Here is a 26,804-nt window from a genome sequence, read left to right as displayed (position 1 = left end):
CCACTTGAGCTGCAGTCTGGGCTCTGAGACCCAGTGAGGGGGGAGTGGAGGGGAACAGGATGTATGGCTGGGAAAGTCCTGGGACCAGGTTTATCAGGAAGTAGCTTGGGCTAAGCTTTTAGTGTTTGTTGCTATACTTCGTCTCAGGGCTTTGATAGAAAGCGGTCAGTTCTTCATGACTTTCTCCAGAGACACTTTTATGCTTCAGCCTCTGCCAACAGATAAATTTTCAGTTATGAAAAATGGCCAAAATTACCATGAATCCTGGAATCCACATCTGACAAAGTTGGTTCTAGCCCACGAAAGCTTATGCCCAAATAAATTTGTTAGTCTCTAAAGTGCCACGGGACTCCATTAAAGGGGATTTAAGGTTGAGTGTACAGTACAGGGATGTTATAATTATCCCCATTATAAACCCAGGAAAATCCAAAAGAAATCCAAACAAATTGGGTTATGGAAATGCCCAAATCACCTTATATTTGCCTTGTAGGGACACATGGAGAGAAAAATAATGAAAAAAAAAGTCTTTACCAATCAGTTTTATCTCGTCTGGGCCCACACACATGGAAATACCTGAATTGCAGCCACACGGTTATTTCATGGTGTCACTAAAGGACAGAAGGGACCTTGTTGGGTGCCCTCACTGTGCATGTCCTTACTGCAATAAGTTTGGGTTCCTTTTAAGTTGTATTTTAATTATGCATGTTTAGTATATTAGGTTTGGGGATAATTACAATAAGTCTGTAAAATATTTAAACCTAAATTACTGCTCGGTACTCTGTACCTTCGCTCGAGAGGGAGCCTGTGCGTGTGGTAACTGTGCATTTCCATGGCTTGACATGTTTGGATTTCTTTTAAGTTTAACCTTACCTCTGAATTTTCTGGATCTGTAATGCTTCTTTGGGGATCATTAAAACATCGCTATAATGTTCTTTCTGTTAAATTGTTACATGATTTTTAAAAAACAAGGAAATTCCCAGATTAAAATTTCCGATGTGAAAATTAAACATGAAACCAAAGCGTCTGAGAGTGAATGAGACTGAATGCCAAACTGTTCTCAGGAAGATGGTGACCTGGCCACATATGCTGTCAACACGACTATGTTCTCTGAGAACTGCTTGGCTTCCGTTCCTCTGAGAATAAGAGATGGCGGCCATTTTGAAAGGGGTCAGTTTGCCATGGAACTATCTGTAGTACATCATCATTCTTCAACCACGGCTGAAGGGGAAAACTTTACTGTGAAGAATGGTTAAAAAAAAAAAGACCATTAATCCTTAACCCGCCCCCCACCCCCAAACCTTCAGATGTAATTAATGCTCAAATGATTTTTAACTATATTGTCAGTTTGAAAGGTCTGCACTATTCTGTTAAGAAGATCATTTGGGACAAAATAAATGTTCCGGCACCTGTGCTAAATTTATTTAAAAAACCATTTGAGAATGAATTTTAACTCATGAACACGTTATTCAATTTACTTGTACATTTTCAGAAAAATTCATTCTGAACTCAACAAGTTCAGGCATAGCTTTGGAGAGCACACACTGTATGTTTCATACATAACCAAGTGAAGGAATCCCTGCTTTAAGTGCAAATCTGAACTCAGCCCTAACTATGAAACTGTAAAAATCCTGGAGTAATTGTAAGTGGTGCCTCTGTACCGCAAAACAATGCATCTGGAAGTGAGGGTGGATGTAGTGTTCGTATTGTTTCACAGTTAATTTTTTATAATTTGCGTTTGGTTAATGGAAGTTTTCCCTTTAAGAACAGGGTGTGGCAGGTTTACACCATATTTGAAAGTGAGAGCAACATGTGAAGATTTTGCTGATGTGTTCAGAGAGTACGGTGACCAGATGTCCCGATACTATAGGGACAGTCCCAATTTTTGGGTCTTTTTCTTATATAGGCTCCTATTACCCCCCACACCCCATCCCGATTTTTCACTTGCTGTCTGGTCACCCTATCAGAGAGTGGGAGAAAATCCTGCTTGTCTGAGCATCAACATGGTCAGAACTTCATTTACTAAACTTCTCTTTCCAGAAAGCAAGTCCCATTCTCACAGGTGTCACATTAATGGTTATGGAGGCTGTCAGTCTGAATCCAGCTCAGCTCAGCAGGAATTATAAAGGGCTTCCACTTAATGGATGTTTGATAGCCCTTATACATAAGTTTGGTGAGTCCCAGGTCCAGCTGCCATTCACAAACCCATTGCTATTCTTTGCACTGGACTGTAGCTCTTCAGGGTAGGGTAGGGTCAATCTCTTACTATGTGTTTGTACCGTGCCTACCACAATGGGGCCAAGATCTCAGGTGGGTCTGCTAGCAACACCTTCTTCGGCAGGGGACAAAATTGCTTTCAATTTACAGCAGTCGGCAGGACGAATTGTCACCCACACTTTCGGAGTGGACAGGGGAAGTTCAAAAGTCAGAAGACAGGCCAAAAACCACAACAAAGAAAACCCCACCAGCTGATCTTTTTAAACAGTCATGATTTTTGGACCCATCACATGAATTTTTGGGATCTCTCTCATGATTTTTTCATTCTTGTGCCTAGCAGGACAGGGCTGAGCACGTTCCCAAATCCCTTTACCCCACGAAAGCAGTTGGGCAGAGCAGGAGGTCAGCATCTCTTGCCACAGCAGCTCCCCTCACAAAGAGCAAAGAGCCTTGTGAAAGTGTCTAGCTGGTCCCCTGGCCTGAGGGCCAGCTGAGAAAAGGAACCTAGTGTGCCAGCCATTGAACAAAAGAGTAGAAGACCATCCCTGCCCCGAGGAGCTAACAAGACCAGCCCTGTGGGAACAGGGCAGAACGTACCAGCACAGTGAAGGGCTGCAAATGTCATTCGTGCCCCATTTCTTTTTAATTCTTTGGGTGGGGTTTAGTTAGAGTTGGGGATTCCCTCCGAGAACTTTTGCACCCAGCTTATCCAGAACATCTCGTCCAGTTCTGGGTGACACTTCATCCAGCTCTCTGGGATCCAAACCCTCCGTTCGAATGTGGGCTTGTCACTGAGGGTTCTTTTTTTGGGCATTTCATAAAGCTACACCTGAGGTGACCAGGCTCCGGGGTAGGGCAGTGGGTTAGGGTGCACCACAACTCAAAAATACATCATTACCAATCAGATTAGGCTGAGGTGCCGACTTTCTGATTTGCCAGGGGGACGCTCGACCTCCGCTCTGCTCCACTCCAGGCCCTGTCCTCAATCCACGCCTTCCCCCAAATCCCCACCCCTGCCCCTTCCCGCCCCATGTCTCCCCTTTGCGGCAGGTGGGAGGTGCTGGGGGGGGGGAGCTGATTGGCAGGTCTGCTGGTGGGTGCTGAGCCCCGGAGCACCCATGGAGTCGGCGCCTTTGGGCAGGTCAAAAGAATCCACCTTGAAGGATTGAACTGTTACTTGGACCTCTGGGTTCATGAGTTTGGGGTCCACTAGGACCGACGGATAGCTGACACCTGTGCTCCAGTGTCTCTCCATGGGATAACCTTCTTCCTGCCCACAGTCATGATCTCCCTTCGCTCTGGGGGTATCTGAGGGGCATCTGGGCCTGAGACCTTGGTGCAATGAACTGCACTCTGCTGGTGGTCTTGAAGCAGTTGGCCTTCACATGCCCCACCTTGTTACATTTAGAACATCGCCCAGCTGGCTTGTCGCTAGAGTGAAGTAGGTTGCTGGAGAATGGAGTTGTGGGATGAGAGAGCATCTGGGGTTTCCCTTGTGGTGGAGAGGGCTCCTGCCCGCGAGGTAGGCCCTTGAGTTGCCCCCAGTGGTGGTATGCCATCTCTGGGCATCCCTTCTGGTATCCCCCCAACCTGCTGCTAGTTCTGGTCCTCTCCGTCACTTCCACCCACCTAGCTCCGATCTCTCTCCGTTAGGGTTTTGGGCTTCCCATCTAGGATGTATCTTTGTATCTCTTCAGGGACACCCTCTAGGAATTGTTCCATTTTCATTAGGAGAGATAGCTCTTCCATAGTCTTAGTGTATATAGGCTGTAGAAGGAGAAGGGCCCCAGGGCAGGGGAATGCAGGGAACAATTCCCAACCAGGTCTGGGGAGGGGAAGGTAAAAGAGGCTTTGGGAATGGGAGGTGTGAACTTCTGGGATCAGGTGGGAAGGGGAGGCTAAGAACTAACTGGAGGGTAAAGCACAAAGCAGCTCTGAGTGCAGGGGTTGGAGGAAATCTGTAACCCCTACCGATCCCTGTCTCTGCACCCCCTCCAGGTCCCCACACCCTGCACATCCCCACACACCACCAAATGTCTGCAGGCAGAGGAATCTCTCTGACACCCCCTGCTGCTGCATACAGCTATCAGAGGCAGCAGCTGAATATGCTGCTCTCTCATTGGGTGTACAGCTGGGCCGAAGAATCAACAAATTGTGCAACAGTCTGGATTAGTAGTAAATGCACAACAGAACTTTCTCCTCTAAAATATGAAATTCTCATAAGAACAAATTAAATAGATTAAAAAAAATTGTCACAAAAACTGGCTGACAGTGCCATAAATGCACACATCCAAAAATGATTCTTACGGACCCCGGAAGGGGTGGAAATTGGGGCACTATTGCAGAGCCAGGACCCCTGCGAAAGATACAGAGTTATTTGTACAGCACCCAGCACCATGGGTTCTGGTCCTGGGCTCCTAGGTACTATGACAATAATAAATAATAAATAATGATCACGGCTCATTATTAGGTCTGACATTATGTGTCTTTTGGGTTAAAACATCATTTTTAAATGCAATTGTTAATTTTATTAGCAGCTTGGGAGGGAAATATCATTTGAGCTTTGCTAGGGCCATTTTTAAAAAACTCCACATGGCTACGTTTTTTCTTGTGTCTGACATTTCCTTCAGGGAAGTTACAGCACTTTGAGGGTTGAATTGACAGTTTTTTATCCTTCTCCTGTTAGATGAATTGTTGTAGAAAGCTTACATTTATATTCTCTGACCAGGATTGGGAGGTTGCTCAGTGCCTAGGGAGCAGCACGAAAAGAAGCAAGAAGCAATAGAATATTTCCATTGCCAATCAATCGGGTTTCCCTGTTACAAAACATTATAAAAAATGTCTTCTTTAGATGGCAAGGCCCAGACCCTCAATGGGATTTAGGCTCCTAAACCAATGGAAGTTAAGAGCCTAAATACGGTTGTGGACCTGGGCCTAAATTACTAACTTTTCCCCTTTGATTTTAACCAGGAAAATCCCACTAAGAGTCTATCCCATACTGCCACATCCCAGCCAGTCTGAGTTTTGTCTTACTTCTATAGGGCGTTATGGTACCTGACACCTCAGTCAGAACTTTGCCCAGCCAGTGATGGTATTTATTACCCTTTCTGTTCATATTGTGATTTACAGGAAATCAGGGGCGAGTTATTGGTTAACTACCAAAGCTGAGCCTTTGCTGTATAAACAGCCTTGCAGAGTCACTGCTCTGTGAGTGACAAAAGAGTGGAACAAGGACAGAGCAACGCAGAGAGCTGGAAAACTTTGGAGAGGTACGGTTCTGTTTTGGATTTTGAGAACATCAGATCAGATCAGGCAGACATTTGAGGGGACATTTGGGTCCAGCAGCAGGTTGTAGGTCAGGATGCTAATGGTGGGAAGACTCTGGTGTTAGAAGAGGAAGGCAGATTCCAAGGGGACGGGGAGACCATACTCAAGAGCCTGCTGGTAGGACTAAGGAGATTAGACGATACAATCTAGTCTTACAGATAGCACAGGTGGGATGCCTATAGCTAAGGTGCCTAACATTTCCATTGAAAGAGCCCTGTTGTCCGTTGCTTTTCACTTTGCTAAACTTTCACAGTTTGGGCTGAAACTTTCCACGCTGGTGTCAGTGCTGGGTTCAGGTTTGGAAAGTTTCAGCGAAAGCACTTCACCACTGCCAAGAACAGGTTTGGGGAAAATACTTTGTGTTGCCCTTGTTAAAACACTGTCCAGCTTTTTCCTTGAGAAGCTCTCGTGGCCCCAGGCTTGGGAGTAAGAACTTGAATTGTGTCAGGGGGTCCAGCCTGGCATCAATGATGCGCTTCTTGCCACCCCTGTGAAATTTCTCCCAAATTTGGTCAAGTCAGAAGCCTTTGAAAAATCTTAGTTCTCCGTAGAGACTCGCTGGAGCTTTGCAGTTAAATTATCCCCAGATACCATCTGCACTAAGCATGACCCAGCCTGGGGCTGCAGGGGCCAAGCAGGAGTTTTCCTGAAATTGCTGCTCCTGGATCCTCCAGGTTCGGCCAGGGCTGGGCACAGAAACTGAGTGCAAGGGGCCTCTTTCTCCTGGGGTCTCAAGGCTCCCCAGCTGGTGCAAAGGCAGGCTGGAGGAGGAAGTGGCCTGAATCAAATGTAGACAAGACAAAAACTGGAACAGGGATGTGGGGGGAGTAGGTTGAGAAATGAGCTTGAGTGATGGGGACTGGGACTGAAGGCTGCAGAGAACTGGGGACTGGGAGTTGGGTGGAATGGGGAGACTGGGACTGGATAGCCAAGGAGAATGAAACTCCTGTTGTGGAGTAGACTAGGACTAAATGGGCTGGGAGACAGGGACTGAGAGCTGGGGGAGTAGGAGGGACTGGGACCGGCTGGTCAAGAGGAGGGGGATAGAGAACCAGAGGAGGAATGGAGACAGATCTGAAGAGGAGCCAGGATGTGGACAGTGAACGAGTAATAGCTGGGCAATGAGGTTGGGACGTGAGCTGGGGAGGTAGGAAACTGGAACAAGGATCCACAGAGAAGGGGGCAGAATGAGACCGGATGAGGAGACTGTAACTGGAAGCCAGTGTCGGGGAAGGAATGATGGAAGGGGGGAACAACAGAAGAATGGGGGATTTGAAGGAGAGAAACCAATTGGCTGAGCAGCCAAGAATGAGGATGAGAACACGAGGACTGGCTGGGCAAAGAGACTAGGATGACAAATGTGAGGCATGGAGACTGGGACTGGGTAGGTGAGGAGAATGGCACAAGGAGCCAGGGTTGGTGAAGAGACAGAACCGGGACAAGTACAGGCTGGAGGGGACAGGACAAAAGGGGTCAAGCTTGTGGGGGGATGGAAGAAGAATCTGATTCTGTAGACACACGCCCCTCCAGAGCCTGGACTGGAACCCATGATTCCTGAGACTCACCACTGCTCTGCTGTCAGCAAATAACCTGGGGAACCCACTGGTGAAATGTGTGTTTTGTTCCCTTCTAGGGCTGGCCCACAGAGTAGGTGAGGACCTGCTGTTGCTCTCCGTTTTCAGTTCGCTCATGGGCAGGGGTCTGTTCGATGGATCTAAAGGTTCCAACCCTGCTGATGAACCATGTAGATGCCACTATGATTCCACATGATAGAATTGCTGTTTTTCAATTGAGTAGGAGATTACAGATAGAAAGCCTCTGCTAAAAGAACAGTATTAAGGTTGCAGAGTCAACCACTGAAAAGTTAGGAAATGCCAGAATTAAGGTTGCAGCCTAAATTCAGCCTCTTTTGCTTTATGACACAGTCTGCTTTTACGTGATCACGTACTGTTTTCCAGCAGGACTCCTGCCTCATTCGGTACACAGGACAGACCTGCTGCTCTCAGGATAATTCAGGGTTGGGCACCGAAGGGGGCTGTTGTCTGTAGGACCCTGTCCCAGGGTGACTGGCCCCTTTAAAAGGGAATGGGTCTAGGTCACCTGACTAGTTAGTTGCCTCCTGATGGGACATGACAGAAGACACCTGGCAGCAGTTGAGGGCAGATCAGGAAGCTGCAGCAGGGCACTGGTGGGAGTTCCCTGCAGAGAGCTGCCTGCGCCCCAAGAGAGCAGTAGTTGGGAGCTGCTGGGTGGGAGAGCTGGTGCAGAGCCGGAGGTGAAGGGAGTTGGGGACAGAACTGGCCAGAGCTGGGGAACCCCGCTGAGTAGAAAGTTCCTGCTGGGGTCCCTAGATGAAGAGGAGACCCATCTCAGCCAGGGGCAGGCTGAAGCCCAGAACAAGAATGTTATTTGGGGGAGCTAAGGAAGGATGTGACTCACAAATAAAATCAGAGACACTTCATCTGAACAGTGTCCCACTTCTTTTCAATCTTAACAGTAAGCGGCCAAGTTCCGGTCCCGTATGTCGCAGTACCGACCACAGAAGTGTTACATATCCTGAGCTTCATCTCTCTCCTTATCAAGGTAAGCTTTATATTCCTTCCAAACTTTGTTATGAATTATGATAACTCTGAATATTTTTCTATGAACTTGTCCAGTTGATTTTTGAAGCTTGTTAAATTCTTGGCCCCAATGATTTCCCGTGGTAGCAAGTTCCACATTTGAATTAACACTGTGTGAAAAAATATTCCCTTTTCAGCTGTAAATTTCTCCATCTTTTAAATTCATTGATTGTCCCCTTGTTCCTGTGTTATAAGGCAGGAAGAGCAGACGTTCCTGATTCTCTCAAAAGGAGAATCTCCACTTTAATTTTTTTAAAAGTAACTTTTTAGGGCTTTTCTCTGCAAACGGCCTTGAAAATCCAAAGCTTCATAAACCAATTAACTGCCCAACTCTTTGCTAACACAGAGCTCAGGTTGTCTAGTGCTGCCTTGTGCCCATCCAGTATGTGAAGAGTGGCTAAAATTAAACCTCTGAACTCCAGGAAATACAAAATGAAGGTGAATGCTACCGCTGTAATGCTGTCACCTTAACCCTGAGAGGTGTCTTAATGTGCCAGTAACACACACATTAACACTCTGCCCTTACAGAGGCTACAGAACACTGTGGGACCAGAGCACATGAGTCCTACAGGATAAAACACCTTGTGCCTGCTACAGCCAAACAGGTTTAGGTCAGGCATGGCAGAGGAGCTACCCAGAAGCATGGGGAAGAAGAGGAGTGCTGGGTTCCTTCCCCAGTTGGCATGCAGTGGAGGGAACAGGAGCTCACCCACTTAGCTTGGTGGTGCGGCCCTGGGGGGAATGTTGAGGGATGGCGGTATTTGTAGGAGAGGCAGGGCACGGATAACTACTTCCCCTCCCCCACAAGCATTTCACTGCAAGAAAAAGGTGCCCATTTCCTCACCACCCCGTTACAGTCTGTCTCCATCAGCACTTCTGAGCCCTGCCATTGGTAAGATGATGTCAGGACTGCAATTCTAACTTGGGTGAACAAGGTCTATGGCATTATGTCTTTTGATTTAGAGTATCACCTTGTAAATGTTCGTTGTCATTTGTGCACTGCTTGATTTCTCTATACCAGGTGCTGAGGAAAATATCATTTGAGGTTTGCTTTGAGTTTTTTAAAAAGGGGCACATGATTACATTTTTTTCTAGTGTCTCACATTTCCTTTAGACCCCTGTTTCACAGGAACTACAGTACTGTGAGGAGTGAAATTCAAAGATGAGATCCCTTTGCTTGTGTAGATTGAACGGATTATTTCAATTGGTTTCCAGTTTAGGGCATTTCAGAGGGTTTTTATACAATTGCTTAGTTTTAATACAATTATTCTATTCCCGTTTACAAAACACCACCATATAGATTTTATATCCCAGTTGCACCGAACTTTTGGATAGGATTTTCAATAGTTAGTCTCCATTTCTTATATTCACTGATCTTCCTTGGTTCTGAGCTGGTTTCTTTCAAAGCATACGGACATCTGAAAAAGAAAACACAAATCCACTCTGACTCCTCTTTGGAGCCTCTGTAGAATTATAATTAAATAGCATGTCTTGTTTACTTCTTTTACCTCTTTTAATGGTACACACTGCATGTTCCGTGGGAATACACATTTCTTCCATATTGCAGCCTTTGCCCCTTTTTTGCCGTACAATCGTGTTAGCCAGATCAGTTTTCCCGTGAAGCGGCACTGTTTGCTTGTGCTGACAGAGTTTCTGTAAACCCCCTATTAAGGGGGCTTATATGGCTCCAGAGGTGCATTGTCTTTTTGATTTTGCATTCTTCCCCTGCAGCTCTGTTAGCTGCTGCTTCATTACTGAGAAAGGACCCGGGGTCTTTTCTGACTATCTTGGTTCTGGCCGCCAGTACCACAGCCCACCGTCACATTCTCTAGTCCTTATTTAAAAAGATGTTGAAATTTATAGAAACATTCAGATACCCAAAGCGTGAAATACTAAATAACCCTTAGATGCCTGACACTAACAGCGTGTGACCCGGTGTCATATTCTAGCAGCTAGCCCACATACTGAAGTTTATGACTTTGCTACTACTTCCAGGTTGGGAGGTCTGGTTCGTTAGCGGAAGCAGCAGAGGCTCGTGATTTTACTACTCGGGTCTTCAGTCCCCACAGCCGATTCAAACAGGGGCTTGGCTACAGCTGGATTTGCTGTCTGTAACCACTAGCTCACAATCTGCTCCCAGAGCCAGGAATGGAGACCAAGAATCCTGATACCCAGCATTCCACTACTCTCTCCCCACTACTTGAACCACTCTCTGGTTACCCCTGTATATCTCCCTGTGTGGGCTGGACCACATTGTGACAGCATATTTCCCCCCTGCTGGTTACCACTATCACTGAAGTAGAAGTGGTTTTTAATGTGAATCTGAAGACTGTCAGTTCAAACCCTGCTAATCATAGAAATGTCAGGCTGGAAGGGACCTCAACGTCCTCAAGTTCAGCCCCACGCGCTGTGTCAGGACCAAGTAAATCTAGACCATCCCTGACAGGTGTTTGTCCAACTTGTTTTTAAAAGCTTCCAATGATAGCGACACCACAACCTCCCTTGCAAGCCTATTCCAGAGCTTAACTCCCCCTATAGAGATCAAACCTTGTTGCTGTCGATTCCACCTGAAAGATGGGGTTCATTGACAAGGCCTCAACTGGAGTATTCATGGCAGGTCTGAGCACCACATATCAGGAAAGATGTGGACAAATTGGAGAAAGTCCAGAGCAGAGCAACAAAAATGATTAAGAGTCTAGAAAACATAACCTACAAGAAACGATTGAGAACTTTTTGGCTTCAGTCCCATTGCAAACAAGAGTGCTTCAGTCCCATTGCAAACAAGAGATGGCAGCCATTTTGAAAGTTCCATGATGAATTACCCCTTTCTTCAACCATGGCTGAAAGGAAAAATTTTGCTGTGAAGAATGGTGGCAATAAATGACCATTAATCCTAAAAAAAACCTTCAGATGTAACCAATGCACAAATTATTTTTAACTAGATGGTCAATTTGAAAGATCTGCACTATTCTGTTTTTAAGATAATTTGGGACAAAATACCTGTTCTGGCAGTTGTGCTAAATTTGTTAAAAACATTTTAAAATGAATTTTAACTCATGAACACATTAATAGATTTAGCTGTAAATGTTCAGAGAAATTTATTCTGAACTCAAAAAGTAGCATATCTTTGGAGGGCATACACTGTATGTTTCATACATAGCAAAGAGGGTGAACCCCTACTTTAAGGGCAAATCTGAGCTCACCCCAACTATGGAACCGTAAGGATCCTGGAGTAAATGTAGTAGTGACTATACATTCCAAAACAACGTATCTCGATGTGAGGTGGATGCTGTGTTAATATTTGTTTCACAGTTAATTTTTTATAATGTGTATTTGGTTAATGGGAGCTATCCCTTTAAGAATAGGCTGTGGCAGGCTTACACCGTATTTGAAACTGAGAGCAATGAGGAGTCCGGTGATGTCGCTAAAGTAGATATAGGGACAGAGTTGGCAATGGGGTTTGTTGCAGGAATTGGTTCCTGGGTTAGTGTTTCTGTCGTGTGGGGTGTAGTCGCTGGTGAGTATCTACAACCGCATTTGCTCCAATCAGCTCCAGTCAGAGACAAACACCTATGAGATCTTTATCAAGCATTCTTAAAACTATAATACACATCTAGGGAAGTGAGGAAACAGACTGACAGAGCGAGATGGGTACCCAGAAGTCACCTACTACAGGACAGGCCCAAAAAGGAAAATAACAGAACGCCACTGGCCGTCACCTTCAGCCCCCAACTAAAACCTCTCCAATGCATCCTCAATGATCTACAACCTATCCCTCACTCTCACAGGCCTTGGGAGACAGGCCAGTCCTTGCCTACAGACAGCCCCCCAACCTGAAGCAAATACTCACCAGCAACCACACGCCACACCACAGAAACACTAACCCAGGAACCAATCCCTAGAACAAACCCCATTGCCAACTCTGTCCCTATAGCTACTCTCGTGACACCATCAGAGGACCCAACCACACCATCAGGGGCTCATTCACCTGCACATCTTCTAATGTGATCTACGCCATCATGTGCCAGCAATGCCCCTCTGCCATGTACCTTGGCCAAACCGGACAGTCTCTACGTAAAAGAATAAATGGACAAAAATCAGACATCAGGAATGGTAACATACAAAAACCAGTAGGAGAACACTTCAATCCCCCTGGACATTCACTAACAGATTTAAAAGTAGCCATCTCTCAAGGCTGATTTCCCACTCTGGCACTTTGAGTGCAGAAGGTGGGGGCCCTCAAAAGACTTTAAAAATACCTTGCCACTCCAGGCTTGTATTAAATTCCCAAGGTTACAGATCCCCCTGGCCTTGGTCGTAGTGCTGCCACCACCCACGTGAAAAAAATGCCTCTTGAGAATCAGGAAAACTCACTTGGAAGTTCCCCTGAGGCCCCTCGGCTTTGCCACCCCTCCCTTGGGGTCCAGCTTAAAGGTTACAAAGAAAACAAAAGCTCCTGTGTTTAGCACAGAGGAATTCACAAGCCCAGAATAAAGAGATAAACCTGATCGTGTCTAACTAAACATTTCCTGTTCTACTTACATATCTGTAGTTCCAAATAAGTAATTTCTAGGTATAAATGGTGATGATTTTTCATACTTGGCCAAAGCTTTACAGCATGCCTGCTGCTCTCTGTCTCTCCAGCTGAGAGAGAACCACAACCCTCACAAAGAAGAGAAATTTTTTCTCAATTTTGAAAGTTTCTAGTCTTCCCTTTGGCTCTTTTGCCCAGGTGCCAATTCACTTCCTCTTACCTAAGCATTTTAGTGAGAATTAGAATCATAGAATATCAGGGTTGGAAGAGACCTCAGGAGGTCATCTCGTCCAATCCCCTACTCAAAGCAGGACCAACCCCAACTAAATCATCCCAGCCAGGGCTTTGTCAAGCCAGGCCTTAAAAACCTCTAAGGATGGAGATTCCACCACCTCCCTAGGGAACCCATTCCAGTGCTTCACCACCCTCCTAGTGAAATAGTGTTTCCCAATATCCAACCTAGACCTCCCCCACTGCAACTTGAGACCATTGCTCCTTGTTCTGTCGTCTGCCACCACTGAGAACAGTCTAGATCCATCCTCTTTGGAACCCCCCTCGCATAGTTGAAGGCTGCTATCAAATCCCACCTCACTCTTCTCTTCTGCAGACTAAATAACCCCGGCTCCCTCAGCCTCTCCTCAAAGTCATGTGCCCCAGACCCCTAACCATTTTTGTTGCCCTCCCCTGGACTCTCTCCAATTTGTCCACATTCCTTCTGTGGTGGGGGGACCAAAACTGGACGCAATGCTCCAAGTGTGGCCTCATCAGTGCTGAATAGAGGGGAATAATCACTTCCCTCCATCTGCTGGCAACGCTCCTACTAATACAGCCCAATATGCCGTTGGCCTTCTTGGCAACAAGGGTGTCCCCTTCCCCCTGCCCGTGTGCCTGATTTCCACTGAGCTGGGGTGACAGGACAGGAGGAATCTGTGCTGGGCAAGGAGCTGCTGGCATTGCAGCTGCTTGTGTCTGAATGAGCCCTCAGGCCCCTGACCGACCCTGAGCGCTTCCTTAAAGAGACAGAGTTGCGAGGTCAGTGTCCGGAGCTGCTGCTCTCCTGCCCTCTCCTGACGCAGCCCAAGCAGGGAAAATGACCTGGATGTAGGGAGCCATGACCTCACTCCTTGCCCCCTCCCCCCGCCTCACAGCCCCTTAGGGGTGCGCGGGGATGGGTCAGGGGAGCAGCCATGCCAACTGCTCCATCACTGCACGCAGGTCAGTTTCCCCATATGGGTTCAGGAAGGGGATGCCGAGGTTAGGGGCACAGAAGGGGGGTAGGGGTTGGGGTGAAGAGGGCACAGCGCAGGGATTAAGGGCGCACGAGGGAGGTGCAGGGGTGGGAGTGAAGGGGGTGCAGGGATTAGGGGCACAGGAGGGGAGTGTAGGGATTTGGGGTGAAGGGGGAACAATGTAGGAGTTAGCGTGCAGGAGGGGCCAGGGGTTAGGGACAAAGGGGGCACAGTGCAGGGGTTAGGGGTGAAGGGAGGGTGGGGAGGCACTTGGGGTGAGGGCATGCCACGCCCATGGGGGCCAGGGGCACCAAAATGCAAGTTCGCCCAGGGTGCCATTTTCCCTAAGGCCAGCCCTGACACAAGACTGCCCATCTCAGGGCCCTGTGTGACTTCTGCACCACCTGCCTCCTAGGGCCCCGACAAAGTGTATGTGTAACACCAACAGACGGCGGGGGGTGGCATCAAACCTGGGACCTCTGGAGCCTAGCGCACGGAGCCTCTACTGCACGAGTTAAAAGGCTGTTATCTGAGGCTGTAGAGCAGACTCCTTTGCTCTCTTTCTCTCTCTCTCTAAGTGGTCTCAGTGCCACTAGATGGGACAGAACCCCACAGCCAGGAGGTGTGTGGGTTACACATGGAAAAAGAGTCTGTGTGTAGGCAGGTGTGTGCATCTCCCACAGTCAGACTGTTGCAGCTCCTGGCCTTCTCCTGTTGCCTGTTTGGGCCTTGCAGTGAAAATGAGCGAGGGTGAGCGAAGGAGGGAGAAGGGATGGAGTGAACAAGGTCAGGGCCTCCGGAAGGGACGGGACAGGGGGCAGGGCCTCTGGGAAGGGGCCGGGGAGAGGGTGGGTCAAGGGTGTTCAGTTTTCTGGAATTAGAAAATTGGCAACTTTACTGTTGTCCCATAAGTCCCACAGAGCCCTGCACCCAGCTGTGATGTCCAGCACACACAGCCCATCCCACACGTGGCTCGGTATATGAGTCCTTGGGCTTCCACTCTGAATTCAGCTTCTCTCCAGCTCCCTGCTTGCCATGTGGCTGCTGCTTTGGTTTCTCTGCAGTCTCTGGCTCACCATGCAGCCGCCACTTCCAAAGAGAGCCTGGACAATTCCCAGGCTAGGACCTTTCCCCTCCCTGGCCAGGAATAAGGGGATGTGCCGTGGGGAGGGCACTGATGGGAGCTGTTGTCCTCTGCTTTGCTGATCCATTACAGAGCTCTCTGCTGGGTTCAGGGAGGCGAAGCAGGGAGCCCGGGGCCTTTCCTCTGCAGTTCAGGTGTGAGAAAATAGCTGTTCAAATTCAGTGTAGAAATCAGTGCTCACATGAGCTCAGTGGAGCAAAGCCAGGCCTGGGCCCAGGAGCAGGAGTGGTGGTGTTAAGGAGGCAGATGCTTGGCAGGCGGGTAGGGTGTGGGGTAGGCAGTGTTCAGGAACAGATGGGGGGTGGGTTCAGGAGCAGTCTGGGGAGATTAAAATGTCAGGAAGGGGTACCAGGGACAGGTTGCAAGGGCTAAGGGTGAGGTGCCGGAGATCTTGGTGCGGGACTGGCAGGGCTAAATGCGGAGAACAAGCAGTAGCTGAAAGAGCTACGGTTTGGGGTGGGGTGGGGAGTGTCTTGTGTCCACAAGCCAGCTGTCAAGGCTGAGGATGGAGGCCTGGGGTCGGGGTGGGTCAGCAGGGCTGAGGGGGAGTCCAGGTTAAGGAGCAGCTCAGGGGAGACAAATATGGGGGGGGGGCATCTACGTCAGGAGCAGACTGGGGGATAAATTGAGGGGGCAGGTACAGAGGAAGGTTGGCAGAGCTGTGGGGACCCTAAGTTCAGGAGCAGGTTGGGGAATGAAATGTTTTTGGGGTGGGGCTGGGTTTATGATCAGGTCAGGGGATAAATAGGGGGAGGCTCCAGGTTCAAGAGGATGTTGAGGGGGGGGCATATGGGGAGAGCTGGGTTCAGAAGCAGGTTGGGGGATAAATGTTGGGTGGGGGCTGGGTTTAAGATCAGATCAGGAGGGAAAGGGGGGTGGGAGCTGCAGGACCAGAGTGGGACGGATCAATGTAAGGGGGCGATGTTGGTGACAGGCCCAAGTTCAGGAATCTGGAGGGGTGAGACTAGGACTTGGTGGGCAATGAGACTGGGTAACAACCTGCTACTGCTATCAGTTACTCAGTTCATAGATTCATAGATACTAAGGTCAGAAGGGACCATTATGATCATCTAGTCTGACCTCCTGCACAATGCAGGCCACAGAATCTCACCCAACCACTCCTGCAAAAATCCTCTCACCTATGTCTGAGCTATTGAAGTCCTCAAATTGTGGTTTAAAGACTTCAAGGAGCAGAGAACCCTACAGCAAGTGACCCATGCTACAGAGGAAGGCAAAAAACCTCCACGGCCTCTTCCAATCTGCCCTGGAGGAAAATTCCTTCCCGACCCCAAATATGATTCTATGATAAGGGGACGGCAGCTGAAAGTGCTGCTCAGCCCAGTCTATTGAGACCAGGGGCACATAAGGGTGAGAGCTTGAAAGTGCTGCTTAACCCATCCCGGTGAGTACAGGGACATATAAGGGGATCAGTTGAGAGTGTTGATTAGAATCATAGAATATCAGGGTTGGAAGGGACCTCAGGAGGTCATCTAGTCCCACCCCCTGCTCAAAGTAGGACCAATCCCCAACTCAATCATCCCAGCCAGGGCTTTGTCAAACCTGAGCTTAAAAATATCTAAGGAAGGAGATTCCACCACCTGCCTAGGTAACCCATTCCAGTGTTTCACCACCCTCCTAGTGAAAAAGTTTTTCCTAATATCCAACCTAAACCGCCCCCACTGCAACTTGAGACCATTACTCCTTGTTCTGTCATCTGCTACCACTGAGAACAGTCTAGATCCATCCTCTTTGGAACCCCCTTTCAGGTAGTTGAAAGCAGCTATCAAATCCCCCCTCATTCTTCTCTTCCGCAGACTAAACAATCCCAGATCCCTCAGCCTCTCCTCAGAAGTCATGTGTTCCAGTCCTCTAATCCTTTTTGTTGCCCTCCGATGGACTCTTTCCAATTTTTCCACGTCCTTCTTGTAGTGTGGGACCCAAAACTGGACACAGTACTCCAGATGCAGCCTCACCAATGTCGAATAGAGGGGAACGATCACGTCCCTCGATCTGCTGGCAATGCCCCTACTTATACAGCCCCAAATGCCATTGGCCTTCTTGGCAACAACGGCACACTGTTGACTCATATCCAGCTTCTCGTCCACTGTCACCCCTAGGTCCTTTTCTGCAGAACTGCTGCCGAGCCATTTGGTCCCTAGTCTGTAGCGGTGCATGGGATTCTTCAGTCCTAAGTGCAGGACTCTGCACTTGTCCTTGTTGAACCTCATCAGATTTCTTTTGGCCCAATCCTCTAATTTGTCTAGGGCCCTCTGTATCCTACCCCTACCCTCCAACATATCTACCTCTCCTCCCAATTTAGTGTCATCTGCAAACTTGCGAAGGGTGCAATCCACACCCTCCTCCAGATCATTAATGAAGATATTGAACAAAACTGGCCCCAGGACCAACCCTTGGGGCACTCCACTTGATACCGGCTGCCAACTAGTCATGGAGCCATTGATCACTACCCATTGAACCTGACAATCTAGCCAACTTTCTATCCACCTTATAGTCCATTCATCCTGCCCATACTTCTTTAACTTGCTGGCAAGAATACTGTGGGAGACCGTGTCAAAAGCTTTGCTAAAGTTAAGGAACAACACGTCCACTGCTTTCCCCTCATCTACAGAGCCAGTTATCTCGTCATAGAAGGTAATTAGATTAGTCAGGCATGACTTGCCCTTGGTGAATCCATGCTGACTGTTCCTGATCACTTTCCTCTCCTCTAAGAGGTTCAGAATTGATTCCTTGAGGACCTGCTCCATGATTTTTCCAGGAACTGAGGTGAGGTTGACCGGTCTGTAGTTCCCCGGATTCTCCTTCTTCCCTTTTTTAAACATGGGCACTATATTTGCCTTTTCCCAATCATCCAGGACCTCTCCCATTCACCATGAGTTTTCAAAGATAATGGCCAATGGCTCTGCAATCACATCTGCCAACTCCTTTAGCGCTCTCGGAAGCAGCACATCGGCCCCATGGACTTGTGCTCATCCAGCTTTTCTAAATAGTCCCGAACCACTTCTTTCTCCACAGAGGGCTGGTCACCTCCTCCCCATGCTGTGCTGCCCAGTGCAGTAGTTTGGAAGCTGACCTTGTTCGTGAAGACAGAGGCAAAAAAAGCATTGAGTACATTAGCTTTTTCCACATCCTCTGTCACTAGGTTCCTCCCTCTTTCAGTAAGGGGACCACACTTTCTTTGACTTTCATCTTGTTGCTATCATACCTGAAGAAACCCTTCTTGTTACTCTTAACATCTCTTGCTAGCTGCAACTCCAGGTTTGACCCGGTTCGCTTAGACTTACCTCAAGTGGCAGAATTCTGTGTGGTGGATCTAAAGTTTCAACCCTGCTGATCATGTTGTGGTTGTCAGTATGATGCCACATGATGAAACTTCTGGTTTTTCAGTTTCCTTTTTAAAAAATTTAGGAAATCTGGCCCTGGATGGCAGTAGATCAGCGCTGATGAGCAGCTCTATAACAGAACAATGCCTGTGCACTGGAAATAAAATCTTGTTAACAAAGCAGATTTCAAGCTTCCAAGGAGTGTCTGGTGATTGCACTGGCCTGAGCTGGAGGGTGAAGCACAGCAAAGTCACCTCGGTAGGAACCCTGGGAGGCATTGTGAAACACCTCCCAGAGCGCCTCCTTGGGCAGTGGGAACCCAGCTCCTCTGCTCTGTTAGAGAGTTCAGTGTGGGCTCTCCTTCATGGCTGAGGAGTCTTGCTGGCAGGTGTGGGCCCACGGCCCTTACCCTCCCCACCCCCTACTGCTGTGAGCATTGCTAGCTCCATGTGCAGTCATTATTTTCAAGTGAGTGCAAGGACTGCAGTTGTGACTGGCTCCTTCCTGCAGGAGCCAGCGGGGAGGGAAGGCTCCTCGCACCATCCATGCTTGGGGCAGCTAGGTACCCATGTCATTTTAAAGCAGCCATTTTCTCCTAGGAGCAGTTTGTACTTGTGTACCTGGTGAGCTTGCTTGTGCTAGTCTAATTTATGTAATCCTTAACAATTGTGGACCCAACCCTATAAGATATTCAGTGCCTGCTGAGAGGTCCTGAGGGCTGTGTCCTGCTGAAGTAAGGCAGCAGTGGGGTAGGAGACAAGGAGGAGAGAGGCAGGATTTGGTCCTGCTTTTGAGCCTTGATAGAAACAGAACTTGATTCTATGATTTTCTGCACCTGCAGAAGAAGCTACCGCTGTCAAAAGCTGCTTTAGCCCTTCAACAAACTCTGGTTCCAGGTGCTTAGATAATGATTTGCAGCCATTGTAGGCAGCGAATGTACTGTTTAACATAATTTAATTTAAAACTCTGTTTAATATATTGCAGTAAGTTTAGGCCTTAACATATATTGTAATACTTTCAAATATAGTTTCAAGTAGGTTTATTTTTAAAAAGAAAAATATATTTAAATTAAACACAAAAAAATCCTTATTTTTATTTTATTTTTAAGTCATAATTTTTTATCCACCCTGGCTGTGGCAAAGTGTCACAGAGTAGCTCAGTGATACTCAGTCCGCGGCTTGCGAGCCACATGTGGCTATTTGAAGCATAGCCTGCGGCTCTTCAAGGCTCCCTCTGAGAGCACTGCGAACAGCTGGTTCGTGGCACTCCTGGAGGGAGCAGGGCCGGATTAATGCAGGGGCTTTAGGGGCTGCAGGCCAGGGCCCTGGGCTAAGGGGGACCAGCAAAAAGCTCTCCGGGCTGCCAAAAGTCTAGATCTTTTTGCAGGGGCCCCCTTAACCCAGGACTACAGCCACTAAAGTCCCTGCATTAATCCAGCTGGCAGGGCGTGGGAGGTGGATCCGCGTGCTGCTGTTTCTCCTAGGGTGACTAGATAGCAAGTGTGAAAAATTGGGATGGGGTGGGGGGTAATAGGAGCCTATATTAGAAAAAGACCCAAGAATTGGGACTGTCCCTATAAAATTGGGACATCTGGTCACCCTAGTTCCCCGCCGACCCTCCCGCTGGCCTGGAGCTGCACGGCAATCAGGGGAAGCTCCGATGCTCCATCTGCGCACTGTCCTCGCTTGTTGGCACTGCCCCCGCAGAGCCCATCGGCTGGGAATTGCGGCCAATGGGAACTGCGGGGGTGGTGCTTGAAGGCAAGGGCAGTGCGTGGAGCCACCTGCCCCCCCCCCCATGCGCCGACTGCTTCCAGGAATGGCGGGGGGCCAGAGCAGGCAGGGAGCCTGTCTCAGCCCTGCTGCGTCACCAAACGAGAGCTGCCCAAGGTAAGCATGCTGCATCCCAAGCCCCTGCCCCAGCCCTGAGCCCCATCCTGCACCCTAACTCCTGCCCAGACCCTGCACCCCAACCTCCTGCCCCAGCCCTGAGCCCCCTCCCGCACTCCAAACCCCTTGGCCTCAGCCTGGAGCCCCCTTCTGCACCCCAAAACCCTCATCCCCAAGAGCCCTCCCAGTTGGAGCCCTCACTCCTCCCACACCACAACCCTCTGCCCCAGCCTAGAGCCCCTTCCTGCATTCTGAACCCCTCATGCAATAAATAAGTTAGCTGAACTTAGTTTTCATTTTATTGAAAATGTATTTGAAAATTTGGTTATATTTATAGTTATATATTTAATATTATTGTATGCGTGTGTTTGGTGGGGTGGTGCGCAGGGCATACAGAAGTCATGTGGCTCTTTTGGTTAATGGTGGTTGCAAATGTGGCTCCCGAATCACATAACTGTGAATACCACTGGTGTAGCCCATTGTATATTATATAAGGCCGGGAGTGAAGCTGGCGGAGGGAGGAAGGGAGGGCCATCTTCATTGGAGTGTGATATTATTTTTCTACTCCATTTCACAGCCATGTCTACGGGAAAGGAAAAACCCAAGAATTCAGGGCAGGGAGATGCTGCCAAGGATGAACTAGCCAAGAGACTGGAAGCAGCGGGTCTGAGTGCAGAGTACTGGCTGCCTAAACTGCACAAAAAACTTGGAGTTACCTCTATCCAAGCCTTGAAACACCTGCGATATGAAGATTTCCGAAAGTTAGAATGCGACGTACAGCACACATGGGAAAAGCAGGCCCTCCAAGAACTACTTAAGACAGACAGCAAGGCAACAATGACACAGCTGCAGGAGCAGCGCTTGGAGATGCTAAAGAAGAGGCAGGAGCGGGCTAAGTCGGCGCGGAAGGAGCTAATAGAAATGCAGGAGAAAGGCAGGAGCCGCCCTGAGGAAGCTGTAAGAAAGAAAGAGGAGGAGCTGCAGGGAGTTATGGACATAGCCCCAGAGTATTGGGCACCATCTGAGAAGCCTTTGAAGGAAGTGATAGAGAATGTGCACAAACAGTTAGACCTCCCAGAGGAGACGGTGTCCCAGAGTGAGAATCTCCCTGACAAGAAAGTTTTGAGACGGGCATCAGGAGGGCTGGCCCTGCAGGGCATTTACAAAACCAACAAGCTTGTAGAGATGGTGGAGAAGCGAGAGCAGCTCATAGACATCCCAGAAGGGTTTGAGCTCCTTGGTCCAGAGCAAGGGCCATTGTCTGAGAAGAAGGAGTTTTCATCTGCTGAAGCAGAATCCACATTCACAAAGGCCATGGAGAAGCTAGGCTTCAACATTAGCACCGCAGCCAAAGGTGGATTTTGGGGGTTTAGTGCTGAAACCAGCTCTGATTATGGCAAATCTGAAGAATCCAAAAAAAACCACAGGTCCCGCTCTGAACACACCTACATTTGTACCACCAAGTACCGCTACATCCCACTGGCCTCATGCCACTTCCCAAAGGATCAGCTTCGACTTTCCAGTGCAGCGCTGCAAGAGTTAAAAGAGATCGAGCAGCTTTTGAGTCACACCCCAGAGCCGGAAAAGCTCAACATGCTGAAGAGCAGGGGCGGGAGATTCTTCAACCGATTCGGGTCTCATGTAAACCAGGGCCCCCTTCACTTGGGTGGGATATTCTGGTGGAAAGTGTCTTCTGAGGGATTCCGGGCAGAGCAGCTGGACGAGATGAAGAAACGAACATCTGATGAACTCAGCAATTATGTTGGGGGCAGCTGTAGAGGCTTCAGTTGGGGCGTTGCACCTGGTGTTACTGCATCAAAATCAGGTTCTGAAGCCTCATTTCAGGGCACAGATAGAAAACAAATGCAAACAGAGATTCAGCTGTTTGTGACCCAGACAGGCGGCCCACCTGGAGTGGATTCATTCACAGCATGGAAATCTGGGCTACTGGCCAGTAACAAAACCTGGTCTGTTATTGACAGAGGCTCTCAGCTGATTCCAGTGTGGGACATAATCCTGTCCAATCACAGACAAGATTTTAAAGATGTTTATCAAATGAGGAGCAGCCTCACAAGGGCCTATGAAGCCCTAACAAAGCTAAGTGCAAGTACATTGGTTGGGGAGGAGTTAGCCAGTGCAATGGATGAGGCCAGATCATTCTTAGAGGACATGAAGTCCTGGGAAGTCACTGGGGATGAAGAACAGCTGGTGACACTGATGAACTTCAAACAGAAGCTGAATGAAAAAACAAGAAGCCCTAATGTATGGATCAACATTTGCCTATCAGATAAGGTGCTTCAAGATTTCCTGGAAAAAACAGTTTCTCTGTGCAAAGATTTATCTGCCCCAAATGAGAAGTACATCAAATCTTTGCTGCACTGCCTTCTGGGTCCTTATATCTATTCAGTTAAGAACTTCCCCAAATCTTCTTTCATTATGCAATGGATTTTCCAGTCAGCAGAAGAACAAGCAGGACAGATCTGCAGCTTAGATCTTACAGATTTCATTAAAGTTTTACAACAAATGGAAAGTGACATCAGGGAAGCTACCGCTGCCTCGATGAATTCTCCAGCAGCAGAGCATGAAGCACAAAGAAAAGCTACTCTGATTCTCAGTTTATCCTTCCATTCATTACTTCAGGCTCTGAGACAGGGAGCTGAGACAGAGCCTGAGCTGTTATTACTCTCAGTCGCAGCCAGCGCAGGATATCATGTGGACAGTCACACTTTTCAGAATCTCCTCGGGTGCTCAGAAATTAACTTCATGTTAAAGGAAATGCAAAGGGTACATGAGAGATATTGGACTCTTAGGGGTCAGGATGTTTCCAGAGCTCAGGCTTTCCTGTTGTTGACATGTCTGACAGTAGCAGCTAAATATAAAGTTATAGCCCCTGAAGAGAAGAAGAAATGTTTGACTTTTATTAAAGATCACATGGGCAACTCGCTGTCACAGAAAGTTACTTTTGTCCTTACAAAGCACAGGGCACTCACTGACTGGAAGGCACTGGAAAGAGACTTGAATTCCCTTGTAAATGGAAATTTTGAAGCCACAAATGATGATCAGCTGAAGGAGTATATAAAGAAAGATCTAGGAAATGTTTTTCAAGAAATCAAGCAGGTAAATTCACCAATGTCAACATCCAAAGAAGTGCAATCCAGAGACACTAAGACATATGGATTTCCCCAAAACTCAGGGTTTCTAAAATTAATTCAGCGACTTAAACTTGAAAATTACTATCCAAATACAATGGGGATGGCAGACATCCAGAAAATTCATGAAACATCTTTACATGCCAGGCACCCCCGCAATGAAAGTGAGCTGCCATTTTATTTTTTGGATAAGCTGTTGATGATGGACTATCGGGTAAGATATTTGATTTGCAACGATGACTGTAAAACAAAACAAGGTATAGCCAATACACTGACCACCAGCGATGATGTGAATGAACCCACAGATAATGTAGATGACATTTTTAATGACGATGAGCAGGAATCTGATGAATCTGCTGAAAGTAATGAGGATCAGGTGCATCCCATGGACATACAGATGGCAATTTTTCACTGTGCAGATGATTTCATGAGGCAATATATTTCAACAAAGCTTTCTTTATGTCAATTTGCACTTCCACTTTTGGTGCCAGATCCCTGCACTTCACAAATAGAATTCCCTCTTTGGTCCTTTGCCCAAGTTAACAAGAAATGGCAGAGTTACAAGAAACTTCAAAACAGGACTGGGATTAGGAAATGTACAGATAAATTGATTTATCAAGCAGATCTACCAGTGGTGTCCTTCATAAGATTTGGTGCATCTTCTTTTTCTAAATCTCAGCTCTTAAATACACTGTTGAGTAAGCAAAGGCATAATATTTTTTTCCATCGTCACTGTAAAAGCAGTAGTAAAAACTGCCTCTTGATGGAAGGTGTTGTAGAAATCGCCTGGTATTGTCCAGGTAGAGATGATGATAGTTTTGACAATTGCATTGCCTTCACTAATCTTCACGGAGATGCAAGAGAACATAAGCAACAAATCAAATTTTTACAGGAAATAGCTTCTGTCAATGTGGTGCTCTTGTCAGATACTGATCGGAATGAAACGGGCACAAAGGTTTTACAAGACCTTCTAAAATCCTCCAAACCTATCATCTTTCTCTGTATTGACAAAGAGAGAATAACAGTTAATAAGTATGAAAAGCGAGTAAAAATAGCTGTTAAGAACCAGAATGAGGCAAAATTAATGGAGGAACTGACCACTGCAATTAAATGTGCTGTAGAAACTTCAAATATTCCTTGTAGTCTTGGTAAATGTGCAGACATTGCTCAAAAGCATGGATTCCATGTTGACGAAGACAAAAGAGAGTGCATGGAAGGCAAAGAACTGGCACAAAAAGTAATGGGTGTTCTGAAACAGACAAATATTTTAGATATTAAGGACAAATTATTACCTCTCCAAGGAGAGTTGTGGCACAAGTGGTGTAAAAAGGATAAAGAACGTACCCGTTTGCAGGACAATCAGAACATGGGCATTGAACAACGCCTAAGCCAAATAAAATCAGAAAAGCATGTGCTGCGACAGGATCAGTTACAGAGAGCATTCCCCCTGAATGAATTAATGAAGTCTGTGCTTTCAGCTCTGACTTCACCTTCCCACAAAACCAAAATGTACTTTTTACAGTGGCTGAAAGTATTTATAGCTGATCTGCCTGCTGATCATCTTCCAGAGCTTCACCAGAAATACCCTGATTTATGGTCACAAAACCAAAGGGGAAAAAATAATGACTCGCAAAAACAATTAGAAAAATTATCACATAAAATAAATGAATCGACTTTTGGTCTCGAGCATCTTTTGAGAGAGGTGGGTCAGATTTATGAAGCTTTGGATGCACACCCTGAACAGGATAAATGCTATCATGAACTACCAAAAATTGTAGCTGATTTGATGGTTGAAGGGTATCCTATCGAGCTGCTGGATGGTGACACTTCTTATGTGCCATTGAAGTGGGTTGGAGCCATCTTTGACAAGTTAATTGAGAAATTAGGAGACCAAAAGGTGTTTGTTCTTTCTGTACTTGGCATCCAGAGCACTGGAAAATCAACACTGCTAAATGCCATGTTTGGACTTCAGTTTAATGTCAGTGCAGGGAGGTGCACGAGGGGAGCATTTATGCAACTAGTTAAGGTGGATGATGAGCTCAGAAAAGAGCTGAAGTTTGACTTTATGGTGGTTATTGACACTGAAGGGCTGCGGGCAATACAGCTAGAAAACAGATCAGCACTCAGCCATGATAACGAGCTAGCCACTTTTGTCATTGGTCTTGGCAACACAACTTTGATCAATATTTTTGGAGAGAACCCTTCTGAAATGCAAGATATCCTACAGATCGCTGTCCAGGCATTTCTGAGGATGAAACAAGTAAATCTCTCCCCAAGCTGTTTGTTTGTGCATCAAAATGTTGGAGACATAACTGCAAATGAAAAGAATATGGAAGGACGAAGACGCCTTCAGGAAAAATTAGATGAAATGGCAGTTACTGCAGCCCAGCAAGAGTCCAATTATGTTACCTGCTTTAATGACGTTATCCAATTTGATGTGAACACCCACATTCATTACTTTCCTCATCTCTGGGAAGGAGACCCACCGATGGCAGCTCCAAACCCCAGTTACAGCCAAAGAGTGCAGGAACTAAAGAGGGAAATTCTCATGGCTGCCAAAGAAAAATCTGAACATAGGTTTCTAAAACTGTCAGAATTAAAAACACGCACTCAGGACCTGTGGGAGGCTTTGTTAAATGAGAATTTTGTATTCAGCTTTAAAAATACACAGGAGATTGTTGTATACAGCAGACTGGAAAACAACTATAACAAATGGACCTGGGAACTGAGAAGTTTCGTGCTTAATCTGCAGAACAAGCTGAACATCCAAATTCAGAATGGGAGAATCTCCAAAATAGATAAAGTAGATCTTGGAAAAAAAAGTTCAAGAAAAATATGATGCCACTGAAAAGGACCTTGAAAGGTATTTTAGGGAAGACAAGGACTGTAACATACTGATTCAATGGGAAAAAAATATTAAAACAAAAATGAACTTTTTCAGACAAGAACTGATTGACAAACTGTGTCAAAAGGGTCAAGAACTTATCAATCTAAAGAATTGTCAAAGTAGTTTTGACCAAAGGAAATCAACTTATAAAGAAGACTTGCTTAGAAAAAGCAAGGAGTTGGCCCGACATTTCAGAGATAAGGAATTGAGTGAAAGGGAACTTAGAGATAGCTTTATCAGGATGTGGAATGAATGGGTTACTGAGGTGTCCCCTGCTGCCCCTTGTGTTGAGGAGCCCAATTTTAATGCTGATATGGAGATTTTCCTTTTCAATCATTTTAGATCAGAACACAATATAAGAAACAGGATTACAATATCCTCTGAATGGACTGTTTTTCCTCTGAACCCTACTGAGCACATCTCAATGAAGAGACGATGGTATATGCTGTGGAAGACTACGAAAGAATGT

The 26,804-nt window shown here is 47.0% G+C and overlaps 1 protein-coding gene across 1 annotated transcript in view; it reads left to right on the top strand.

Annotated features, from left to right (window-relative positions):
* Positions 1-26,416, top strand: part of LOC144262483 (interferon-induced very large GTPase 1-like) — a 33,032-nt gene extending 6,616 nt beyond the window's left edge. The window contains exons 2-3 of the mRNA XM_077812299.1: positions 8,039-8,124; positions 20,877-26,416. Coding sequence (XP_077668425.1) covers positions 20,879-26,287 — 5,409 coding nt within the window. The 5' untranslated portion in view covers positions 8,039-8,124; positions 20,877-20,878 and the 3' untranslated portion in view covers positions 26,288-26,416. The remainder of the gene's footprint in view (positions 1-8,038; positions 8,125-20,876) is intronic.
* The last annotated feature ends 388 nt before the right edge of the window (positions 26,417-26,804 follow it).

This window comes from Eretmochelys imbricata, chromosome 3, assembly GCF_965152235.1.
Source record: "Eretmochelys imbricata isolate rEreImb1 chromosome 3, rEreImb1.hap1, whole genome shotgun sequence".
Classification (NCBI taxonomy): domain Eukaryota; kingdom Metazoa; phylum Chordata; order Testudines; family Cheloniidae; genus Eretmochelys; species Eretmochelys imbricata.
This window is presented reverse-complemented; position numbering and strand designations above follow the sequence as displayed.